Source organism: Petromyzon marinus, unplaced genomic scaffold (genome assembly GCF_048934315.1).
Source record: "Petromyzon marinus isolate PM22_M1 ecotype Great Lakes invasive population unplaced genomic scaffold, UKy_Petmar_22M1.pri1.0 PM_G_Scaffold_33, whole genome shotgun sequence".
In the NCBI taxonomy this organism is placed as follows: domain Eukaryota; kingdom Metazoa; phylum Chordata; class Hyperoartia; order Petromyzontiformes; family Petromyzontidae; genus Petromyzon; species Petromyzon marinus.
The window spans coordinates 2,377,568-2,402,729 of NW_027422906.1; the positions used below are offsets into that span (position 1 = coordinate 2,377,568).

At 44.5% G+C, this 25,162-nt stretch overlaps 1 protein-coding gene across 1 annotated transcript; it reads right to left on the minus strand.

The window, feature by feature from the left end:
• Positions 1-19,297: 19,297 nt before the first annotated feature.
• Positions 19,298-24,795, minus strand: LOC142915634 (uncharacterized). The gene is made up of 3 exons (XM_076061355.1): positions 24,786-24,795; positions 21,618-21,885; positions 19,298-21,535 (listed from the first exon to the last, which is right to left on the minus strand). The coding sequence occupies exons 1-3, from the start codon at positions 24,793-24,795 to the stop codon at positions 19,309-19,311; spliced, it is 2,505 nt and encodes an 834-aa protein (XP_075917470.1). The 3' UTR covers positions 19,298-19,308.
• Between the last annotated feature and the right edge of the window lie 367 nt (positions 24,796-25,162).

Here is a 25,162-nt window from a genome sequence, read left to right on the forward strand (position 1 = left end):
GTCACCTCTCGACCCGCCACCTGCACAGTTAACGCGATCAGACCCGGGGTCAAATTAAAATTGTCTTTGGAGACGTATTGCAATCGGTGTAATTTTAATGATGTACGTACAGCAACTGCTGAACGTACATCAAATTATATCACTGACAACGGGGTCCGCTTTTGCGGTATCTGCGTGCGGTCTTTTAATTATATAGATACGTAGTCAGTTCATTAGTATGGGGTTCCTCTATAAGGAATTGTAAAATGTATTACTTAATAATACGCTTCCAGGTCGCACTTAGCTTGTAGCAGTCAGAGCAATTAAAATGACTGTACATGTGTAGGTATTAAATAAAATAAATGTAATTTAAATAAAATAAATTTTATTTATTAAAACATTTAATTTAATGTAGGTATAAAATAAAATCAATTTTAATTTAAATTAAATTAATTACATTTACCAAAAACATTAATTTAATTTAACGTAGGTATAAAGTACATTTAATTTAAATGAAATAAATGTAACTTATTAAAAATTTAATTTAGCGTAGGTATAAAATAACATTAATTTAATTTAAATAAAATAAATGTATTTTATAAAAAAAAATTAAACGTAGGTATAAAATAAATTTAATTTAAATAAAATTCATTTAATTTATTTTAAAAATTCAATTTAATTTAACGTATGTATGAAATGAAATTTAATTTATTACAATTTTTTATTAAATTTAACGTAGGTATAAAATAAAATTAATTTAATTTAAATTATTAAAAAAACTCATTAATTTATAAAAAAAATACGTAGGTATAAAATCAAACTTAATTAAAATTTTAAATTAAATTTAACCTAGGTATAAAATAAATTTTTATTAAACTAAATAATAAATAAATTTTATTTTCTACCTCCGTGACTTTACCGAAAGACGCAAAGAGTGTGGACCCACGTGCCATCAAGGCTGTCCTAGTCTAGGCAAGGCCTCAGGGTGTACCGGGCGTTTCACAACAATAACAGCAGCAGCAGCAGCAACAACGGTTCTCTTGAGAAAATGCTTTAAAATAAAGTCAACGTAGCTTACCTTGACACTTGCGAACTTTAATGATTAAAATAATTAAAACAAAACTAAACACTCACACGCACATGGGCGCGCGGCGTTCAGCGTATAGGGCATTAAAAATGGTAGCGTCCTCCCGCGATCTGATTGGTCGCCGCGTGCCAAAGTGGGGAGGGGGGGAGGGCCAGCGATCCGATTGGTCGAGAGGCAAACCTGGGAGCGTCTCCGGCGATGGTGCGCAGCGATTGGTCAACGGTTGTCCTATGCTAATTTTGGTATGCTAATTAATTTTAATCTGAATGCTAATGCAGTATATTTATCCATACTCATTAAGTTTAATGTTTATCCTAAATTAGTTAAAAATTTATGCTCGTTTAGTTAACATTCTATGATAGTATCGTTATATACTATCTGTGACATCGTGTATAAATCAGCCCCAAGTACTGTACTGAAGAAGCTTGATTCCATCTATCACTCGGCCTTAAGATTTGCATTGAACTGCCCATATAGGACTCACCACTGTGATCTCTACATTGGGTCAAACTTAACATCTCTTAATGTTCGACGGCTTGTGCACCAGATCTTATTTATTCACGATGTACTTACAAAAAATTCCGCAGACTACCTACTGGATCTCCTCTCTGTTTCAAAGAACAAATTTGACCTCAGGTCTTCGCTCATTTACCAGCTTCACATTCCCTATTGCCGTGCAAAAACTGGAGGAAGGGCCTTTGCTATTGATGCCCCCAGGGTCTGGAATGCTATTGCCAATAAACTGCAACTTGAATCACTACCTATGAGATCAAAACTGCTCTAGAGGAGTTGTACACCCCTAGCTGCCACTGCTATTCAGTGGCCTAAAATATGGCTCTAGATTTTGGTGTTATAATTTATTTATGTAGCTTATTGTTAAAAATTCGGTCACAGTCCCTATGATCACTGTTACATTGGATTTATGGCTTTTATTTTGGTGATTCGAAAAGTTTTTTTGTTTTGGCCATATTTTTGTTTATTGTAGTACGGAGTTAGACTGATGGCCTTAATCTTAGTTGTCTTGTGGTTGTTGTTGTTGTTATTTGACTCCCATCCCACTGGGATTTTTGCACACAGCGTTGGTGTACGGTGCTATTTCAGGAATATTTAAATTTTTTCCTGTATTTTCTGTTTGCACAGTCACAAAGTCACTTTAAGATGTTTTCTTGTTCATGTTTTTTGTTTGTTGCGGTTGCACCCGATTCAAGAGCCGAATGGCTCACAGGGCTATACCAAATAAATGAACTATGAACTAAATGAACTATATTTTTTATGCTATAACAGCAGTGCATACTGGCTGTGGTGGTACCTGCTATGATTACAGCAATGCATACTGACGGTAGTGATACCTGCTATGATTACAGCAGTGTATACTGTGGTGGTACCTGCTATGATTACAGCAGGCATACTTACTAGTGGTACCTGCTATAATTACATCAGTGCATACTGTGGTGGTACCTACTTTCACTACAGCAGTGCATACTGACCGTGGTGGTACCTGCTAAGGTTACAGCAATGCATACTGCTTAAATGCTTTATCACGTGTCGTGAATGTGATAGTTTCATCCCAGAAATGGTGTCCTTGACCGGCCCAGAGCAGACATTTCCCTTTGCCTTAGAACCTGACGTGGCACAGCATTAGCAATTCCAAGTTCTTTATGTGACGAATAGCAACGAATAATGTGGCAAGCATTTGAAATGAGTGGGTTATGACGTACTGTACTTCACTCTTGTCGACCATTTACATAAGTCTGTGACTGGCGTTGTGCTGCCTTGGCTGGTACCAACTTCTTCTTTGACCACATGGACCACGCGGATGAATGGTCTACGCGAGTCGAGCGACCGATAGAGTAGACCTATGGGGGCACGCGGCGGGAGACTCTCAGGCGAAATCGTGGAAGTCGCGTGACAGAAGCCACGCGTGGAGGATAGATGCATGCTGGCGAGACGTCGTCTTCAGTTTAATTTAAGTTTCATGTGTTAGGTGTAGAGCCCTGTGAGCCGTGCGGCCCTTGACTCGGGTGCAACCGCAACAAACAAAAACATGAACATATTCATGTTGTGGGTCACTGTTGACGATGTGGGTCCCTACTGACGAGGTGTCCATATTCATGTTGTGGGTCACTGTTGACGATGTGGGTCCCTACTGACGAGGTATCCATATTCATGTTGTGGGTTACTGTTGACGAACATCAGAATTTGAGAGACGAGCGGCCAGCCGTGGTTCTGTCCACACCAGCCCCTGGTGGTGTTCCATTGCGACCCTCACCGGTGCTCGCTAACAGCGCACGCCCAGTGGGAGTCGATGAGTCCGTGGGTTTCTGTGCGAGTCCGTGGGTCCATGTGTGGGTCTGTGGATGCGTCAGTCTACATTGGGGAGCCTTTGTCTTTGCAGTTTGGGGACAAGTGCAGCACTAGTGTGTAGTGTAGTGTATAGTGTAGTGTATAGTGTAGTGTATAGTAGTGTAGTGTATAGTAGTACATATTGTAGTGTATATTGTAGTGTATAGTAGTGTATAGTGTAGTGTATAGTGTAGTATATAGTAGTGAATATTGTAGTGTATAGTGTAGTGTATAGTAGTGTATAGTGTAGTAGTAGTGTATAGTGTAGTGTATAGTAGCGTAGTGTATAGTGTAGTGTATAGTAGTGTATAGTGAAGTGTATAATATTGTTTAGCGTAGTGTATAGTGTAGTGTATAGTGTAGTGTATAGTGTAGTGTATAGTAGTGTATAGTGTAGTGTATAGTTTCGTATACTAGTTATCACGTGACTAGTGTAGCTAGCCAGGTGGTGACCACACTCGTGCGTGCATCTCCACTCGTCCGTGTTTGCAAGTAAGCGCTCGTGTGTGTATGTGCACCAGCGTGTTTGTTCGTGTCTGTATGTACGCACACTGTTGCACGTGGTTCGCTCGTGTGGGTGTGTAGTGGAACGCACTGCTCATGAAAACGTTGCCTCGTTACGCGGTAAATGCTGCGGCACAACAGGAGGGAACTGCAGGGATGAGGCTCTCCGCTCTTGGTGCTGTGAATTAAAACAGCGTCAGGGTGGAGAGTCCCGTCCCTACAGCTCGTAGCTGTGACGGAGTGAGACAGCCACCATGGTTGCCAGGTAAGGGGAGACTTCACCCGGAACTCTCCCCCACACGTGTTCCCCGTGAACATTGTCGCAATAAACGTATGATCAGGAATCTTTAAAATATCCGACCTTTGTCGTTCCGCAAGAATATTAACGCTCAAACTCGTATCGAACTCTTCATGAATTCACTCTGTCAAACAGTTCAGGTACTCGGCAAAGCATTTCACCACCCGATATGCAACAGTTAAACAATCTACTCCAAATCAACACCGAAATGTCAAATTATCATCCACCATTGACTTCCACATCGATGGAAGCCATTTGCCATGACGTCCAAGCCATTAAACACCGGAACAACGAACGTGCCATTCAAGTACATCTTGAAACCCATTATCTGAAGTAGTTTGTATTAAACAATAACTAAATAATAGAAACACGTTTACACTATTGAGCGAAGTTATAGTCACGGACTTTTTCCAACTTTAGCTCAACAGGACAACAAAAGCTCAGATATGTGGTGCATAATAAATGAATCAATCTGATTGAAATCATCAACTGGCTAAACACTTTTCGATTTCAACATCAACTTATAAAATAATAACATTTTAAATATAAGCGCACAACTTTCATCTGTGATGAGCGCTGAACTTTCCGTTGTTTTCATGCAGGGGGCGCTGTAAACCTACGCACCCCCTGCATGGACAACGGAGGCGCAGGGACAGACGTTCGATTACGTTGGAATCGATCTGCAGACGGCGGTCTTCTCGCACGGCCAGCTCCGTGTCACCTTATCTCGATCCCGCAATCCCAAACAGGTGAAAGTCCGCATCGAACCGAACCCCCGGCAAGGCCATCTACTTAATGACGAGAGAAAATTCACACGAAATGTCCTTTTCAATGAAGTCTTCCAGATGTAAATTGATACAAGCTTTTAATGAAGAAATAAAATCATCTAATTCAAAACACAACACAATTCAAAGATGTTTCATTTTAAAACTTCAAAATGGAGCATGGGATACTTGCGTGAATTCGTCCTTCGTGTGCAAATGTTGTGACTTTCCTGGCCTGAAGGCCGTCAATGTGTTGGACCATTAATTGGTGCCCAGCGTCTCAACAGCAGTGGGGTTTGCTTCAACCGATAGGTACGAACATCCAGACGTGAATCAGCAAGGAGCATTTCTAGTCCTAGTTAGACAAAATCTACGTCAACACGTAAGACAAAACTACAATTCGTGTTGTAGAGAATGTACCTCCTCCTATACGTGTAACTTTTAAGTGGTATGCCTTTTAACTGATGAATGATCCGAGCGTGCTACCTATTTCAAAGACAATGAGTTGCTCCAGATGCTTCGTGGAACACAAAAACACCGTTTGACCTGTATCACAAGAACAACGGGTCTCACCTGAGTTCTCTGTACAGGTTACTTCCAAAACACACACACTTTGTCCTAACATCACTTATTCAATGTTTTACCCTTATAGATCAAATGTTACAAGAATGCACAAAACCAGACAAGTATACATTCTAAATTATTAACAGGCATATTAAGAAAATTGGATTACTGCAGTGAAATATACTGCATCACGTTACATCGTATTAACAAGAAGCTTTTTTAAAAAGTTGCATATTCTGCTTCACAGTGTATGTAAAACATACTATATTGTCATTCAAAACGAGTAGGCCATTGCATGCTGGCGTCTGAGTGAAAATGTAGCAAATTCTAAACATTACCTACAAACTACACAACTGAGATGACACATCAATCATCGCCCCCCACTGACAGGCTCTTGTACACATGCAGGCCGGTGCAGGGCCACCACCTTGTGCCACACAGGGGCAGCTGCTACTTGGGGATGCTCTTCGAGTGTTTCGGACGAGGTACGACACAAAACTCCGAGTTGCTGAGGCGATTAAGCAAGCACGATGTAAAATAAATTATTATGATAACAGTGAATGCTTGGGAGCTTATTGGCTCTTGCTCCTGGTTAGAGATCTACCCAACCCACAGGCCCATAAAGTGTTCAACTTCACATTCTTGACATTAAAGGCCTGTGACAAAGGTGCATCTATTGTAGCGACATCGTCTCTGGCTTACACATCTACCGGGTCTCCACTTGACTTTGTATTGTCTAGGAGCAAGTCCACCCACACCTCCACTTCCACAAACTGCTGGGAGTTGCCTCGCTCTGCCTCAGTCAGAATTCTCCCCCTGCTTCACGATGTGAAGGTCCCATTTTGGAGTTGAATCTTCATCTGCACATTTTACCTTCACTTCTTCGCTCATCACTTCGTCACATTTCACCATCACCTCTTCATATTTCACCTCGATACCTTTAAAAGTGTCCAAGCTGGGATTTTCGTCCGGTTCTTGTTTCATGAGGGATGGGCTTATTGCGGCACTTTGACTTTCACAAGCTGATTTCAGACTGCACTCCTTGTGGATCTTCTATTGCTTGTGTGTTCTCTGGTGTACTTGAAGATTTGATGAATGTGCAAATGCCTTCCCGCACACACTGCACTTGAAGGGTTTCTCTCCCGTGTGTTCTCTGGTGTGATTTAAGACCAGATGACCGTGAAAATGCCTTCACACACACAGTGCACCTGAAGGGTTTCTCTCCCGTGTGTGTTTTCTGGTGTGTTTTAAGAGCAGATGACTGTGAAAATGCCTTCACACACACACTGCACTTGAAGGGTTTTTCTCCCGTGTGTGTTCTCTGGGGTGTTTTAAAAGCAGATTAATCTGAAAATGCCTTCACACACACACTGCACTTGAAGGGTTTCTCTCCCATGTGTGTTCTCTGGTGTGTTTTAATATTAGATGAATCTGGAAATGCCTTCCCATACACACTGCACTTGAAGGGTTTCTCTCCCGTGTGTGTTCTCTGGTGTTTTTTAAGAGTAGATAAATCTGAAAATTTTTTCCCACACACAGTGCACTTGAAGGGTTTCTCTCCTGTGTGTGTTCTCTGGTGTGTTTTAAGAGCAGATGACCATGAAAATGCCATCCCACACACACTGCACTTGAAGGGTTTCTCTCCCGTGTGTGTTCTCTGGTGTTTTTTAAGAGTAGATGAATCTGGAAATGCCTTCCCACACACACTGCACTTGAAGGGTTTCTCTCCCGTGTGTGTTCTCTGGTGTTTTTTAAAAGCAGATGAATCTGAAAATGCCTTCACACACACACTGCACTTGAAGGGTTTCTCTCCCGTCTGTGTTTTCTGGTGTTTTTTAAGAGCAGATGACCGTGAAAATGCCTTCCCACACACACTGCACTTGAAGGGTTTCTCTCCCATGTGTGTTCTCTGGTGTGTTTTAATATTAGATGAATCTGGAAATGCCTTCCCATACACACTGCACTTGAAGGGTTTCTCTCCCGTGTGTGTTCTCTGGTGTTTTTTAAGAGTAGATAAATCTGAAAATTTCTTCCCACACACAGTGCACTTGAAGGGTTTCTCTCCTGTGTGTGTTCTCTGGTGTGTTTTAAGAGCAGATGACCATGAAAATGCCATCCCACACACACTGCACTTGAAGGGTTTCTCTCCCGTGTGTGTTCTCTGGTGTTTTTTAAGAGTAGATGAATCTGGAAATGCCTTCCCACACACACTGCACTTGAAGGGTTTCTCTCCCGTGTGTGTTCTCTGGTGTGTTTTAAGAGCAGATGAATCTGAAAATGCCTTCCCACACACAGTGCACTTGAAGGGTTTCTCTCCCGTGTGTGTTCTCTGGTGTATTTTAAGAGTAGATGACCGTGAAAATGCCTTCCCACACACACTGCACTTGAAGGGTTTCTCTCCCGTGTGTGTTCTCTGGTGGGTCTCAAGAACTGATGGCCATGCAAATGCCTTGTCACACACAGTGCACTTGAAGGGTTTCTCTCCCGTGTGTGTTCTCTGGTGTCTTTGAAGATTAGATAAATTTGGAAATCCCTTCCCACACACACTGCACTTGAAGGGTTTCTCTCCCGTGTGTGTTCTCTGGTGTTTTTTAAGAGTAGATAAATCTGAAAATGTCTTCCCACACACACTGCACCTGAAGGGTTTCTCTCCCGTGTGTGTTCTCTGGTGTTTTTTAAGAGTAGATAAATCTGAAAATGTCTTCCCACACACACTGCACTTGAAGGGTTTCTCTCTCGTGTGTGTTCTCTGGTGTCTTTTAAGAGCAAATGACCATGAAAATGCCTTTCCACACACAGTGCACTTGAAGGGTTTCTCTCCTGTGTGTGTTCTCTGGTGTTTTTTAAGAGTAGATAAATCTGAAAATGCCTTCCCACACACAGTACATTTGAAGGGTTTCTCTCCTGTGTGACTTCTCTGGTGCCGTGTCAAATTTCCAGTCCGATCCGTGCTGTATGCACGCTGGTCGCATTGTTGACTTGTCGTACCAAGCTGCTGCGCTGAGGGCCTTTGCTCCATCAGACCAGCGTCAGCTGCAGACAGAAAATAAGAATATCCACACCATCTACACGTCAGTATCGAGCCATGGAGGAATGAATATATACAGTCACACGTGACTTACACGTCTATATTCATTCATGTATTCATGACTAGCTGTACTACCCGGCTTCGCCCGGGACTTGGATCCACCACGTCGGCTCGCCTTTGTCTCCCCAGTGGCGATGTTCACACCACAGCAGTTACTCGTTTGAGGCTGAGTCGACCTAGGGGAGGCCCAGAAGCGGTTCAAATAATCGTCGCCGGTGGTGGCCGTGAGCGGGAATCGAACTCGGGTCGCCGGGTTCGTAGCGCGGCGTAGCGCTAACCGATACACTACAATGCGTTACGCTTCCACACACACAGACACACACAGACACACACACTCAGACACACACACAGACACACAGACAGACACACACAGACACACACAGACACACACAGATACACACACACAGACACACACAGACACACACACAGACAACGCTAACCGCTACACTGCAATGAATTACGCTTCCACACACACACAGACGCACAGACACACACACACAGACACACACAAACACACAGACACACACAGACACACACACACAGACACACACAGACACACACACAAACAACGCTAACCGCTACACTGCAATGCGTTACGCTTCCACATGCGCGGGTCACGTGACAGATTTGACGTCACAGCTCACTTGCCGTGCATAAAATCTATACATTATTGAGCTCCCCCCCCCCCCCCAACAAAAAAACACACAAAAGTGTATTTGTATAATGTTTGCACGGTGTACAGTCTGGAAAGTACCCATATGGCAAATTTCCAATTTGTTGCATGTCGGGAAGTACGCTAAACATTTTGAACAGACAACACACACAATCACAACTTTGCCTTTTATATATATTTGGAGATGCAGTGAAAAACTTTCCCAAATTCATCACGCGGTTTCAGTTTTTTGATTTTCAGTTTGATTTATTTTGGTTATAGTTCCCTGAGCCATTCGGCTCTTGAATCGGGTGCAACCACAACAAGCAAAAATACAAAAACACGACCGAGAAAAACATCTTACAGTGACTATGTGTGACTGTGCAAACAGCACTGTCATGGCACGCAACGAGAGGGCAAATGTCATAAATATTCCTGTAAGCCCTCGCATCTTCAACATTAATGTTGACATAGAAACGTTGTGGGGTTTTTTGCTTCATTGTAAAAAAGAAAAATTATTATCTGTTATTTTTATTATTTCATTTTCTATCTACTTGACTTTACCAAAAGAACCAAGAATATTAATTCCTGCAGTCACCAAAGTTTTAAGTCAAAACATTCACACACCTTGACAAAGCCTCACCTTGTGTTGTTGTGGGTAGGTCGCTTCTGATAACAAGAGCGGTATAGCAGCTCAAGCGGGCTTGGCCTGCTAACAAAAAATGAAACATAAAAACTGCGTGAATATTTACAATAAAACAAAGTTACAAAGTGGCGAGCCGGGTGAAGACAAATTAAACTTAAGCGAGATAATTAAAGTGAATGCAATCAGGCGAGGGCAGGAGGCAAGGCCCCGCGTGGCTAGGCCCCGCGTTGTAAAGTTCCAACCTGGACATCGATTCCCATGCTCGCTGCTACTCAACTGACATCCCTGAGAGAGAGAGAGGCTCTACCTTGGTAAACAACAACAACAACCACCACGACCACCATGAGAATTTCTCACCTCGGATTTCAGTGCAAGCGCGGATCGGCAGCCTCCTGTTACCTCGCGACGTCACGCGCGTAAATCAGGTAACATGACGTCACTTCCGGGGTAAGAGACACGCCCCTCCCATAAGGAGCGGCTCTGCAACAGAATAAATTATGTTAATGAGTCGGGGCCTAATGTCCATGGGATGGGGCGTGGCTGCTGAACTCGTCGCAATAAACACTCGACGGTTTCAACGAATACATTATGTTAATGACCGCCAGTCACTGGGCGTACCTTTGCCCAAATAAGGATTGGCACTGGATTGATATCGGCAGACCCAAGCGGAGGTGACGTCACGCTCAAGAGCGCTGTGGACGGGGTTGGGGGAGTGTGAATACCTTGGTGACATGACGTCACTAGCGAGGTACACCTCCCGCTGGAACTTCATGCCGATGAGGTCATGCTGAGTGGTGACGTCACAGAGCGGAGATGGAGTTTAAGTTGATTTTGCTTCATTTTCCATTGCCCCCTCCCTTGGGTGTGTGAGCTCAGCAACAACGTGGACATTATTGTATGTACAGTGTGTGTACGTACACACAGTGTGTGTACGTACACACAGTGTGTGTACGTACACACACTATGTGTGTGTATGTACACAAACACAGTGTGTGTAGTGGAGGGCAAAGGCGGGGCATTGGCCAGTCATCTGAGTCAGTAGACCCATGGCATCTTATCAATTTATTTTTAAAATGTATTATTTTTATTTGTTATTTGTATATTTTTTTATCTTTTATTGTTTATTTTTTGTTTTCTATCTACGTGACTTTACCGAAAGAACCAGGAATATGGTAGCGCATTCTCTATTTGTTGCAAAGGTTCAAAGTTCAAGTCCGACAGGCACACCTGGCTACCCCAGTAACATTCACCACAATATGCGCTGTTCTGCTTCACGGCGGATGTCAAACAGAGTATTGTGTCACTCACAACGCACATTGCATGTTGGTGTCACGGTCAAAATTGTGGTAATTCCAAACATTATCCAGAAACTCAACAACGGAAATGCTTGGCTACGTACGGTTTGAAAGAAGTGTTAGTCAAACAGAATGTATATTTGCGTGCGCGTGTATAAACGTATCTTTGTACGAGCAGTAGGGCAGCGGTTAGCGCTACGCTGTGCTACGAACCCGGAGACACGGGTTTGTTTCCCGCTCACGGCCAACACCGCCAGTGACAATTATTTGAACCGGTCCTGGGCCTTCCCTAGGTCGACTCAGCCTAAAAATGAGTACCCAGTGTGATGTGAGCATCGCCACTCGGGATACAAAGACGGCCAGGCACGGTGCTAGCTACCCACCCCCCTCGTGTGCCGTGCCAGCCTTCATAGGTGCTCGCTAACAGCACTTGCCCCTAGAGTCTGTTAATGCTCTATCTCTATCTTTGTTCTTGTTGTTGTGTACGAGTGGGGAGCAGTAATTTAGTGGCTATCGCACTGCACTCCGTAACCCGGTGACCCAACTTGGATTCCTGCTCATGACACACAACAGTGGCAGATATTTAAACCAGTCCTGGGTTTTCCCTACATCGATGAAGTCTTGAATGACTTCCTAGCGTGGTGTAAATATCAGGGGAGACAAAGGCGGCCCGGTGCGGTGTTGGCCACCCTCCCCCTCGAGTGCCGTGCGTGCCGGCGTTTATAGGAGCTCACCAACAGCACTTGCCCCAGCAGTCTGTTGAAGGCTGTACGGGGGATCTTTGTGTGTGTGAGTGTGCAATAAGATCAGGCAATATGACTGGCAGAGAAAATTGCTTGAGATTATTTTAAAAGCATGGGTTTAGAAAAGTGAACAAAGCATGTCTCTATTATGTGCATTACCATTGAAGGGTGCATTGGGTTCAAAGCCATCCACATAGCCTCAAATCTGCATTAATGCCAATTTGTCTCCATATCTGGTAAGATCATAGTATTACAGGTCCTCTCACGCGCTAACCCAGACTGATGTGAGTGCACGATCTCTGTATTAGTTTTTTTATTGTCCTTAACTCAAATCAAACAATATGCAGTTCAGGTCAAATAACATTCCTTTTTAACGCTTTCCAACCAAGGTTGAGATGTTAATGCATTAGCTCTGTTCGTTCATATCTGCCCATCTGTCTGTAGCATGGCAATTCAATAACCCTCTTAAAGATGTATGGACTGATGCTGTACAGAAGGATGTGGAGCTGAGTGGACTTGCCGATGACCGGTGCCAGCGGTGTCAAGATCGGCCTCTGTGGAGGAGGCTCGTGAAGCACACTGCTGGGCAGTTGGAGGCAGTCGCCCTCCAGTAACAACGGAGGGCGGATGAGCGACGCTCACGACAACGAGCGGAGCGTCTACCACACCAAGTCGGTGCAGTGGTGCCTGTCAGTCATCTTATTGAGCACACGGCACTTGGGTCTGTCCTGTGAGCTGGCAGAGAGCCTTCGACACATCACGTGGCCTCAACACGTAAGACAAAACTACAATTCGTGTTGTAGAGAATGTACCTCCTCCTAAACGTGTAACTTTTAAGTGGTATGCCTTGTAACTGATGAATGATCCGAGTGTGCTACCTATTTAAAAAGACAATGAGTTGCTCCAGATGCCTCGTGGAACACAAAAACACCATTTGACCTGTATCACAAGAACAACGGGTCTCACCTGAGTTCTCTGTACAGGTTACTTTCAAACACACACACACACTTTGTCCTAACATCACTTATTCAATGTTTGACCCTTACAGATCAAATGTTACAGGTATGCACAAAACCAGACAAGTATACATTCTAAATTAATGACAGGCATATTAACAAAATTGGATTACTGCAGTGAAATATACTGCATCACGTTACATCGTATTAACAAGAAGCTTTTAAAAAAAAGTTGCACAGTCTGCTTCAGTGTATGTAAAACATACTATTGTGTCATTCAAAACGAGTAGGCCATTGCATGCTGGCGTCTGAGTGAAAATGTAGCAAATTCTAAGCATTACCTACAAACTACACAACTGAGATGACACATCAATCATCGCCCCCTACTGAGAGGCTCTTGTCCACATGCAGGCCGGTGCAGGGCCACCACCTTGTTCCACACAGGGGCAGCTGCTACTTGGGGATGCTCTTCGAGTGTTTCAGACGAGGTACAACACAAAACTCCGAGTTGCTGAGGCGGTTAAGCAAGCACCATGTAAAAGCAATTATTATAACATAGTGAATGCTTGGGAGCTTATTGGCTCTTGCTCCTGGTTAGAGATCTACCCAACCCACGGGCCCACAAAGACTGGCCGCTCTTACCCTGCAGGATGAACCTAGAAACTGATGTTCAACTTGACATTCTAGTCATTAAAGGCCTGTGACAAAGGTGCATCTATTGTAGCGACATCGTCTCTGGTTTACACATCTACCGGGTCTCCACTTGACTTTGTATTGTCTAGGAGCAAGTCCACCCACACCTCCACTTCCACAAACTGCTGGGAGTTGCCTCGCTCTGCCTCAGTCAGAATTCTCCTCCTGCTTCACGATGTGAAAGTCCCATTTTGGAGTTGAATATTCATCTTCACATTTTACCTTCACTTCTTCGCTCATCACTTCTTCACATTTCACCATCACCTCTTCATATTTCACCTCGATACCTTTAAAAGTGTCCAAGCTGGGATTTTCGTCTGGTTCTTGTTTCATGAGGGATGGGCTCATTGCAGCACTTTGACTTTCACAAGCTGTACTCTGGTGTCTTCGAAGATTTGATGAATCTGCAAACAGCTTCCCGCACAGAGCACACTTGAAGGGTTTCTCTCCTGTGTGTGTTCTCTGGTGTTTTACAAGATCAGATGACTGTGCAAATGCCTTCCCACACACACTGCACTTGAAGGGTTTCTCTCCCGTGTGTGTTCTCTGGTGTACTTTAAGATGTGGTGACTGTGCAAACGCCATCCCGCACACAGTGCACTTGAAGGGTTTCTCTGCCGTGTGTGTTCTCTGGTGTATTACAAGATGCCATGAATCTGAAAACGCCTTGCCGCACAGAGTACACTTGAAGGGTTTCTCTCCTGTGTGTGTTCTCTGGTGTTTTACAAGAGCAGATGACTGTGCAAATGCCTTCACGCACACACTGCACTTGAAGGGTTTCTCTCCCGTGTGTGTTCTCTGGTGTGTTACAAGATTATATGACTGTGTAAACGCCATCCGGCACATCGTGCACCTGAAGGGTTTCTCTCCCGTGTGTGTTCTCTGGTGTGTTACAAGATTACATAACTGTCTAAACGCCATCCCGCACATCGTGCACCTGAAGGGTTTCTCTCCAGTGTGTGTTCTCTGGTGTTTTTTAAGAGCAGATGACCATGAAAATGCCTTGTTACACACAGTACATTTGAAGGGTTTCTCTCCTGTGTGACTTCTCTGGTGCCGTGTTAGATTTCCAGTTCGGTCCGTGCTGTATGCACACTGGTCGCATTGTTGACTTGTCGTGCCAAGCTGCGCTGAGTGCCTTTGCTCCATCAGAACAATTCTGCAGAGGAAGCGTCAGCTGCAGACAGAAAAAAAGAATATCCACACCATCTACACGTCAGGCACAGAGGAATGCACACGTGACTTACACGTCTATACTTATTAATATATTCATGATGTAGTGAAAAAGTTTCCCAAATTAATCAGATTTGATGAACGTGAAAACGCCTTCACGTACAGAGTGCACCTGAAGGGTTTCTCTCAACGGGCTGTTATGGCACGCATTGAGAGGGAAAATGTCATAAATATGCCTGGAAGCCTTCATATCTTCAAGATGAATGTTAACCCAAAACTCTTAAGCACACAATTTCGGCTGTCTTACTACAAAATGAATATTTATGAAAGCTAAATTCAGCTGACATAGCAAAGGGTGTTGAAAACAATACTATTTGTGTTTTGCATAAATGCATGAATTAATGTTCAATCGCAACTTAGAGGTGTGAATCCAGGCTAAGATGTCCTTGAATGCTGGGATGAACAGATCCGACTTCAGCTGAATGTGTGTGCTGTGTTCACCTCCTGTTTCCATTCTTATTAAGAGTTCCAGAGGAAAACAAAAATAAACTATTGTTTTGATATAACCTCCGTGTGCAATAGAGTTAACAGACTTTACTGCAAACACAAACTTCACACTGTCACACACTGCCATGAGTAAACAGGTGGTGGTGTGACCAGCACCATGCCTGGCCACCTTCATCTGCTCAGCATTAATTCTTCCTCACTCCACCAAGTAATGAATCGAGGATCAATCAACATAGCCGAGGCTATCCGTGTCTCTGTCTCTCTCTCCCCGTGAAGGTGTTCCCCTCCACACATTCAGAGTCAACAGCGGCACGCGCTTAGCGTCTTTGACCGATAGATACATTGACGCACGTATTGTTGGTTCTTTCAGTAAAGTCACGTAGATAGAAAATAAAAATAACAGATTAAATTTAATAAGATAAAGACCACTTGTGTTGCGATCAAAACGACGTGGTTTTTGCTTTATTTACAATTCTTAATTATTTTTACAATGTTATTTTAATTTAATTTTCTATCTACGTGACTTTACCGAATAAACCAAGAATATGAATTCCTGCAATCACGAAAGTTTTAAGTCAAAACATTCACACACGTTGACAAAGCCTCACCTTGTGTTGTTGTGGGCAGGTCGCTTCTGATAACAAGAGCGGTATAGCAGCTCAAGCGGGCTTGGCCTGCTAACAAAAGAACGAAAATAAAAACTGCGTGAATATTTACAATAAAACAAAGTTACAAAGTGGCGAGCCGGGTGAAGGCAAATTAAACTTAAGCGAGATAATTAAAGTGAATGCAATCAGGCGAGGGCAGGAGGCAAGGCCCCGCGTGGCTAGGCCCCGCGTTGTAAAGTTCCAACCTGGACATCGATTCCCATGCTCGCTGCTACTCAACTGACATCCCTACGAGAGAGAGCGAGGCTCTACCTTGGTAAACAACAACAACAACCACCACAACCACAACGACCACCACCACCACAACGATGAGAATTTCTCACCTCGGATTTCAGTGCACACGCGCACACGGCAGCTTCCTGTTACCTCGCGACAGCAGGAAGTAGTATGATGTCACTTCCCTCCCACGAGCGGCTGACTGATTAAATGATGTTAATGAGGCCGGCTCATATGTCGAGGGATGGGGGCGTGGGCGCTGAACCCGTCGCAATAAACTCGCGACGGCTTTAACGAAAACATTATGTTAATGAGCAACCAGTCACTGGGCGTAGCTTTGCCCAAATAAGGATTGCCACTGGAGCGATGTCGGCAGTGACCCAAGCGAGGTGACCTCACGCTCAAGAGCGCGGTGGACGGGGGAGGGGTGAATACCGTGGTGACATGACGTCACTAGCGAGGTACACCTCCCACTGGCGTTACACGCCGATGAGGTGATGCAGAGTGGTGACGTCACAGAGTTGGAGTTTAAGTTGATTTAGATAAATTTTCCATTGCTCCCACCCTTGGGTGTGTGAGCTCAGCAACAACGTAGACATTATTGTGTATACACTGTGTGTGTGTGTACACTGTGTGTACGTATATACACTGTATGTACATACACTGTGTATACACTGTGTGTACACTGTGTGTATACACTGTGTGTGTGTACACTGTGTGTATACACTGTGTACACTGTTTGTATACACTGTATACACTGTGTGTGCACACTATGTGTGTCACTGTGTGTCACTGTGTATATACACTGTGTGTGTACCCTGTTTGTGTACACTGTGTATACACTGTGTGTGTACACTGTGTGTGTGTAGTGTATACCCTGTGTATGTGTACACTGTGTGTACACTGTGTCCACTGTGTGTACCTTGTGTATGTGTACAGTGTGTACACTGTGTATGTACACTGTGTGTGTACATTGTGTGTGTACACTGTGTGTGTACACTGTGTGTGTCCGAACCCCCGGCAAGGCCATCTACTTAATGACGAGAGAAAATTCACACGAAATGTCCTTTTCAATGAAGTCTTCCAGATGTAAATTGATACAAGCTTTTAATGAAGAAATAAAATAATCAAATTCAAAACACAACACAATTCAAAGATGCTTAATTTTAAAACTTCAAAATGGAGCATGGGGTACTTGCGTGAATGCGTCCTTCGTGTGCAAATGTTGTGACTTTCCTGGCCTGAAGGTCGTCAATGTGTTGGACCCTTATTGGTGCCCAGCGTCTCAACAACAGCAGTGGGGTTTGCTTCAACCGATAGGTACGAACATCCAGACGTCAATCAGCAAGGAGCATTTCTAGTCCCAGTTAGACAAACTCTACGTCAACACGTAAGACAAAACTACAATTCGTGTTGTAGAGAATGTACCTCCTCCTATACGTGTAACTTTCAAGTGGTATGCCTTGTAACTGATGAATGATCCGAGCGTGCTCCATATTTCAAAGACGATGAGTTGCTCCAGAGGCAGACGCTTCGTGAAACACAAAAGTACCCTTTGACCTGCATCACAAGAACAACGGGTCTCACCCGAGTTCTCTGTACAGGTTACTTCCAGACACACTTTGTCCTAACATCACTTATTCAATGTTTGACCCTCAGACAAAATGTTATATGTACGCGCACAATCAGACAAGTATTCATTCTAAATCATTGACAGGCATATTAACAACATTGAATTACTGCAGCGAAATTGACTGCATCACGTTACATCGTATTAACAAGAAGTTATTTTACAAATACGCACCGTCTGCTTAACAGTGTATGTACAACGTACTATTGTTGCGTCATTCAAAACGAGTAGGCCGTTGCATGCTGGCGCCTGGGTCAAAATGTAGCAAATTCTAAACATTACGCTACAAATAATAGATGAGGGCACTTCGATGGCAACACAAGCAATCGTCATCAGGTGGGACAAGCACAGCAGCAAGAAGAAGAAACTGCTGGAGTAGGCGCCACGACTTCAGCAGTTTCTCTTGCTGTGGTTGTCCCACCTGATGACGATTGCTTGTGTTGCGATCTAAACGCCGTGATCTGTTATGTTTCTACCCACGTGGTGACTTTACCGAAAGAACTCAAGAGTGTGGATTCCTGCAGTCACAAAAGCTTTGAATCAAGATTGCCTACAAACGACACAACTGAGATGACGCATCAATCATCGCCCCCTACTGACAGGCTCTTGTCCACATGCAGGCCGGTGCAGGGCCACCACCTTGTGCCAAACAGGGGCAGCTGCTACTTGGGGATGCTCTTCGAGTGCTTCAGACGAGACACAAAACTCCGAGTTGCCGAGGCGATAAAGCAAGCACTGTGTAAATGCAATTATAATAAAATAGTGAATGCTTGGGAGCTTATTGTCTCTCGCTCCTGGTTAGAGATCTACCCAACCAACAGGTCCACAAAGACTGGCCGCCCTTACTCTGCAGGATGAACCTAGGAGCTGAGTGTCCAACTTCACATTCTTGTCATTAAAGGCCTGTGACAAAGGTGCATCTATTGGAGCGACATCGTCTCTGGCTTACACATCTACCGGGTCTCCACTTGACTTTGTATTGTCTCGGAGGAAGTCCACCCACACCTCCACTTCCACAAACTGCTGGGAGTTGCCTCGCTCTGCCTCACAGTCAGAATTCTCCTCCTGCTTCACGATGTGAAGGTCCCATTTTGGAGTTAAATCTTCATCTTCACATTTTACCTTCACTTCTTCGCTCTTCACCATCACCTCTTCACATTTCACCTTCACCTCTTCACATTTCACCTCGATACCTTTAAAAGTGTCCAAGCTGGGATTTTCTTCCGGTTCGTGTTTAATGAGGGATGGGCTCATTGCGGCACTTTGACTTTCACAAGCTGATTTCAGACTGCACTCCTTGTGGATCTTCTGATACTTGTGTTCTCTGGTGTACTTGAAGATTCGATGAAACTGCAAACGCCTTCCCGCATAGAGTGCACCTGAAGGGTTTCTCTCCCGTGTGTGTTCTCTGGTGTGTTTTAAGAGTAGATGACTGTGAAAATGTCTTCCCACACACAGTGCACTTGAAGGGTTTCTCTTCCGTGTGCGTTCTCTGGTGTTTTTTAAGAGTAGATGAATCTGAAAATGTCTTCCCACACACACTGCACCTGAAGGGTTTCTCTCCCGTGTGTTCTCTGGTGTTTTTTAAGAGTAGATGACTGTGAAAATGTCTTCCCACACACAGTGCACTTGAAGGGTTTCTCTCCCGTGTGTGTTCTCTGGTGTTTTTTAAGAGTAGATGAATCTGAAAATGTCTTCCCACACACACTGCACCTGAAGGGTTTCTCTCCCGTGTGTGTTCTCTGGTGTGTTTTAAGAGCAAATGACTGTGAAAATGTCTTCCCACACACACTGCACCTGAAGGGTTTCTCTCCCGTGTGTGTTCTCTGGTGTTTTTTAAGAGTAGATGAATCTGAAAATGTCTTCCCACACACACTGCACCTGAAGGGTTTCTCTCCGGTGTGTGTTCTCTGGTGTGTTTTAAGAGCAGATGACTGTGAAAATGTCTTCCCACACACACTGCACTTGAAGGGTTTCTCTCCTGTGTGTGTTCTCTGGTGTGTTACAAGAGCAGATGAGCATGAAAATGCCTTCACACACACACTGCACTTGAAAGGTTTCTCTCCTGTGTGTGTTCTCTGGTGTAATATGAGATTATATGACTGTGTAAACGCCATCCCACACATCGTGCACCTGAAGGGTTTCTCTCCCGTGTGTGTTCTCTGGTGTGTTACAAGATCAGAGGACTGTGCAAATGCCTTCACGCACACACTGCACTTGAAGGGTTTCTCTCCTGTGTGTGTTCTTTGGTGTTTTACAAGATCAGATGACTGTGCAAAAGCCTTCACGCACACACTGCACTTGAAGGGTTTCTCTCCTGTGTGTGTTCTCTGGTGTTTTTTAAGAGTAGATGAATCTGAAAATGTCTTCCCACACACACTGCACCTGAAGGGTTTCTCTCCCGTGTGTGTTCTCTGGTGTGTTTTAAGAGCAAATGACTGTGAAAATGTCTTCCCACACACACTGCACCTGAAGGGTTTCTCTCCCGTGTGTGTTCTCTGGTGTTTTTTAAGAGTAGATGAATCTGAAAATGTCTTCCCACACACACTGCACCTGAAGGGTTTCTCTCCGGTGTGTGTTCTCTGGTGTGTTTTAAGAGCAGATGACTGTGAAAATGTCTTCCCACACACACTGCACTTGAAGGGTTTCTCTCCTGTGTGTGTTCTCTGGTGTGTTACAAGAGCAGATGAGCATGAAAATGCCTTCACACACACACTGCACTTGAAAGGTTTCTCTCCTGTGTGTGTTCTCTGGTGTAATATGAGATTATATGACTGTGTAAACGCCATCCCACACATCGTGCACCTGAAGGGTTTCTCTCCCGTGTGTGTTCTCTGGTGTGTTACAAGATCAGAGGACTGTGCAAATGCCTTCACGCACACACTGCACTTGAAGGGTTTCTCTCCTGTGTGTGTTCTTTGGTGTTTTACAAGATCAGATGACTGTGCAAAAGCCTTCACGCACACACTGCACTTGAAGGGTTTCTCTCCTGTGTGTGTTCTCTGGTGTTTTTTAAGAGTAGATGAATCTGAAAATGTCTTCCCACACACACTGCACCTGAAGGGTTTCTCTCCCGTGTGTGTTCTCTGGTGTGTTTTAAGAGCAAATGACTGTGAAAATGTCTTCCCACACACACTGCACCTGAAGGGTTTCTCTCCCGTGTGTGTTCTCTGGTGTTTTTTAAGAGTAGATGAATCTGAAAATGTCTTCCCACACACACTGCACCTGAAGGGTTTCTCTCCGGTGTGTGTTCTCTGGTGTGTTTTAAGAGCAGATGACTGTGAAAATGTCTTCCCACACACACTGCACTTGAAGGGTTTCTCTCCTGTGTGTGTTCTCTGGTGTGTTACAAGAGCAGATGAGCATGAAAATGCCTTCACACACACACTGCACTTGAAAGGTTTCTCTCCTGTGTGTGTTCTCTGGTGTAATATGAGATTATATGACTGTGTAAACGCCATCCCACACATCGTGCACCTGAAGGGTTTCTCTCCCGTGTGTGTTCTCTGGTGTGTTACAAGATCAGAGGACTGTGCAAATGCCTTCACGCACACACTGCACTTGAAGGGTTTCTCTCCTGTGTGTGTTCTCTGGTGTTTTTTAAGAGCAGATGACCATGAAAATGCCTTCTCACACACACTGCACTTGAAGGGTTTCTCTCCCGTGTGTGTTCTCTGGTGTAATACGAGATTATATGACTGTGTAAACGCCATCCCACACATCGTGCACCTGAAGGGTTTCTCTCCCGTGTGTTCTCTGGTGTGTTACAAGATCAGATGACTGTGCAAATGCCTTCACGCACACACTGCACTTGAAGGGTTTCTCTCCTGTGTGTGTTCTCTGGTGTGTTACAAGATTACATGACTGCGTAAATGCCATTCCGCACATCGTGCACCTGAAGGGTTTCTCTCCCGTGTGTGTTCTCTGGTGTGTTACAAGATTACATGACTGTGTAAACGCCATTCCGCACATCGTGCACCTGAAGGGTTTCTCTCCCGTGTGTGTTCTCTGGTGTTTTACAAGATCAGATGACTGTGCAAATGCCTTCACGCACACACTGCACCTGAAGGGTTTCTCTCCTGTGTGTTCTCTGGTGTGTTACAAGATCAGATGACTGTGCAAATGCCTTCACGCACACACTGCACTTGAAGGGTTTCTCTCCTGTGTGTGTTCTCTGGTGTTTTTTAAGAGTAGATAAATCTGAAAATGCCTTCCCACACAAACTGCACTTGAAGGGTTTCTCTCCCGTGTGTGTTCTCTGGTGTGTTACAAGATTACATGACTGTGTAAACGCCATTCTGCACATCGTGCACCTGAAGGGTTTCTCTCCCGTGTGTGTTCTCTGGTGTTTTACAAGATCAGATGACTGTGCAAAAGCCTTCACGCACACACTGCACTTGAAGGGTTTCTCTCCTGTGTGTGTTCTCTGGTGTGTTACAAGATTACATGACTGTGTAAACGCCATTCCGCACATCGTGCACCTGAAGGGTTTCTCTCCCGTGTGTGTTCTCTGGTGTGTTACAAGATTACATGACTGTGTAAACGCCATTCCGCACATCGTGCACCTGAAGGGTTTCTCTCCCGTGTGTGTTCTCTGGTGTTTTACAAGATCAGATGACTGTGCAAATGCCTTCACGCACACACTGCACTTGAAGGGTTTCTCTCCTGTGTGTGTTCTCTGGTGTTTTTTAAGAGTAGATAAATCTGAAAATGCCTTCCCACACAAACTGCACTTGAAGGGTTTCTCTCCCGTGTGTGTTCTCTGGTGTATTACAAGATTACATGACTGTGTAAACGCCATTCCGCACATCGTGCACCTGAAGGGTTTCTCTCCCGTGTGTGTTCTCTGGTGTTTTACAAGATCAGATGACTGTGCAAAAGCCTTCACGCACACACTGCACTTGAAGGGTTTCTCTCCTGTGTGAGTTCTCTGGTGCCGTGTCAAATTTCCAGTCCGATCCGTGCTGTATGCACGCTGGTCGCATTGTTGACTTGTCATGCCGAGCTGCGCTGAGTGCCTTTGCTCCATCAGACCAATTCTGCAGAGGAAGCGTCAGCTGCAGACAGAAACAAAGAATATCCACACCATCTACACGTCAGGCACAGAGGAATGCACACGTGACTTACACGTCTATACTTATTAATATATTCATGATGTTGTGAAAAAGTTTCCCAAATTCATCAGATTTGATGAACGTGCAAACGCCTTCCCGCATAGAGTGCACCTGAAGGGTTTCTCTCCACGGGCTGTTATGGCACACAATGAGAGGGAAAATGTCATTAATATGCCTGGAAGCCTTCATATCTTCCAAGATGAATGTTAACCCAAAACTCTAAGCACACAAATTTGGCTGTCTGACTACAAAAGGAATATTTATGAAAGCTAAATTCAGCTGACATAGCAAAAGGTGTTGAAAACAATACTATTTGTGGTTTGCATAAATGCATGAATTAATGTTCAATCGCAACTTAGAGGTGTGAATCCAGGCTCAGATGTCCTTGAATGCTGGGATGAACAGTTCCGAATTCAGCTGCATGTGTGTGCTGTGTTCACCTCCTGTTTCCATTCTTAGTAAGAGTTCCAGAGGAAAACAAAAATAAACTATAGTTTTGATATAACCTCCGTGTTCAACAGAGTTAATAGACTTTACTTCAAACACAAACTTGACACTGTCACACACTGCCATGGGTAAACAGGTGGTGGTGTAACCAGCACCATGCCTGGCCACCTTCATCTGCTCAGCATTAATTCTTCCTCACTCCACCAAGTAATGAATCGAGGATCATCAACATAGCCGAGGCTATCCGTGTCTCTGTCTCTCTCTCCCCGTGGTGAAGGTGTTCCCCTCCACACATTCAGAGTCAACAGCGGCACGCGCTTAGCGTCTTTGACCGATAGATACATTGACACACGTATTGTTGGTTCTTTCAGTAAAGTCACATAGATAAAAATAACAGATTAAATTCAATAAGATAAAGACCACTTGTGTTGCGATCGAAACGTCGTGGGTTTTTTGCTTTATTTTCAATTTTTTATTTTATTGTTATTTTAATTGTATTTTCTATCTACGTGACTTTACCGAAAGAACCAAGAATATTAATTCCTGCAGTCACCAAAGTTTTAAGTCAAAACATTCACACACGTTGACAAAGCCTCACCTTGTGTTGTTGTGGGCAGGTCGCTTCTGATAACAAGAGCGGTATAGCAGCTCAAGCGGGCTTGGCCTGGTGAAAAAAATGAAAATAAAAACTGCGTGAATATTTACAATAAAACAAAGTTACAAAGTGGCGAGCCGGGTGAAGACAAATTAAACTTAAGCGAGATAATTAAAGTGAATGCAATCAGGCGAGGGCAGGAGGCAAGGCCCCGCGTGGCTAGGCCCCACGTTGTAAAGTTCCAACCTGGACATCGATTCCCATGCTCGCTGCTACTCAACTGACATCCCTACAAGAGAGAGGCTCTACCTTGGTAAACAACAACAACAACCACCACCACCACCACGAGAATTTCTCACCTCGGATTTCAGTGCAAGCGCAGATCAGCAGCCTCCTGTTACCTCGCGACGTCACGCGGGTAAGCTGGTGACATGACGTCACTTCTGGGTTAAGAAACACGCCCCTCCCACAATGAGCGGCTGTAACTGAATAAATTATGTTAATGAGTCCGGCCCATATGTCGAGGGATGGGGCCTGGCTGCTGAACCCGTCGCAATAAACTCTCGACGGTTTAAACGAATACATTATGTTAATGTACCGCCAGTTACTGGGCGTAGCTTTGCCCAAATAAGGATTGGCACTGGATTGATATCGTCAGTGACCCAAGCGGAGGTGACGTCACGCTCAAGGGCGCAGTGGACGGGGGTTGGGGGAGTGTGAATACCTTGGTGACATGGCGTCACTAGCGAGGTACACCTCCCGCTGGCACTTCATGAGGTCATGGGGATGGAGTTTAAGTTGATTCAGATTCATTTTCCATTGCCCCCTCCCATGAGTGCCTGAACTCAGCAACAACAACGTGGACATTATTGTGTATACGTACACACTGTGTACACTTTGAGGCCACGTGAAGCATCAAAGGCTCGCTGGAAGGAGGAAGTTGCGTGACAGACTCAGCAGTTGCGATGGGTTAACCGACGGATGGCTATCGATTAGAAATCACATATCCCCGAGTCTCACCTGTGAGTGGCACCGCCTCACGCTGTTGTGGATCCCCACGTGGCTCGGAGCCTCAAAAGCTCCATGCCTCCTGGGTGGTGATACAAAGACAAAGATCCCCCGTGTAGCCTTAACAGACTGTTGGGGCAAGTGCTGTTAGCAAGTATCAGCTCCACCTATGAAGGCCGGCGCGGCACGCGA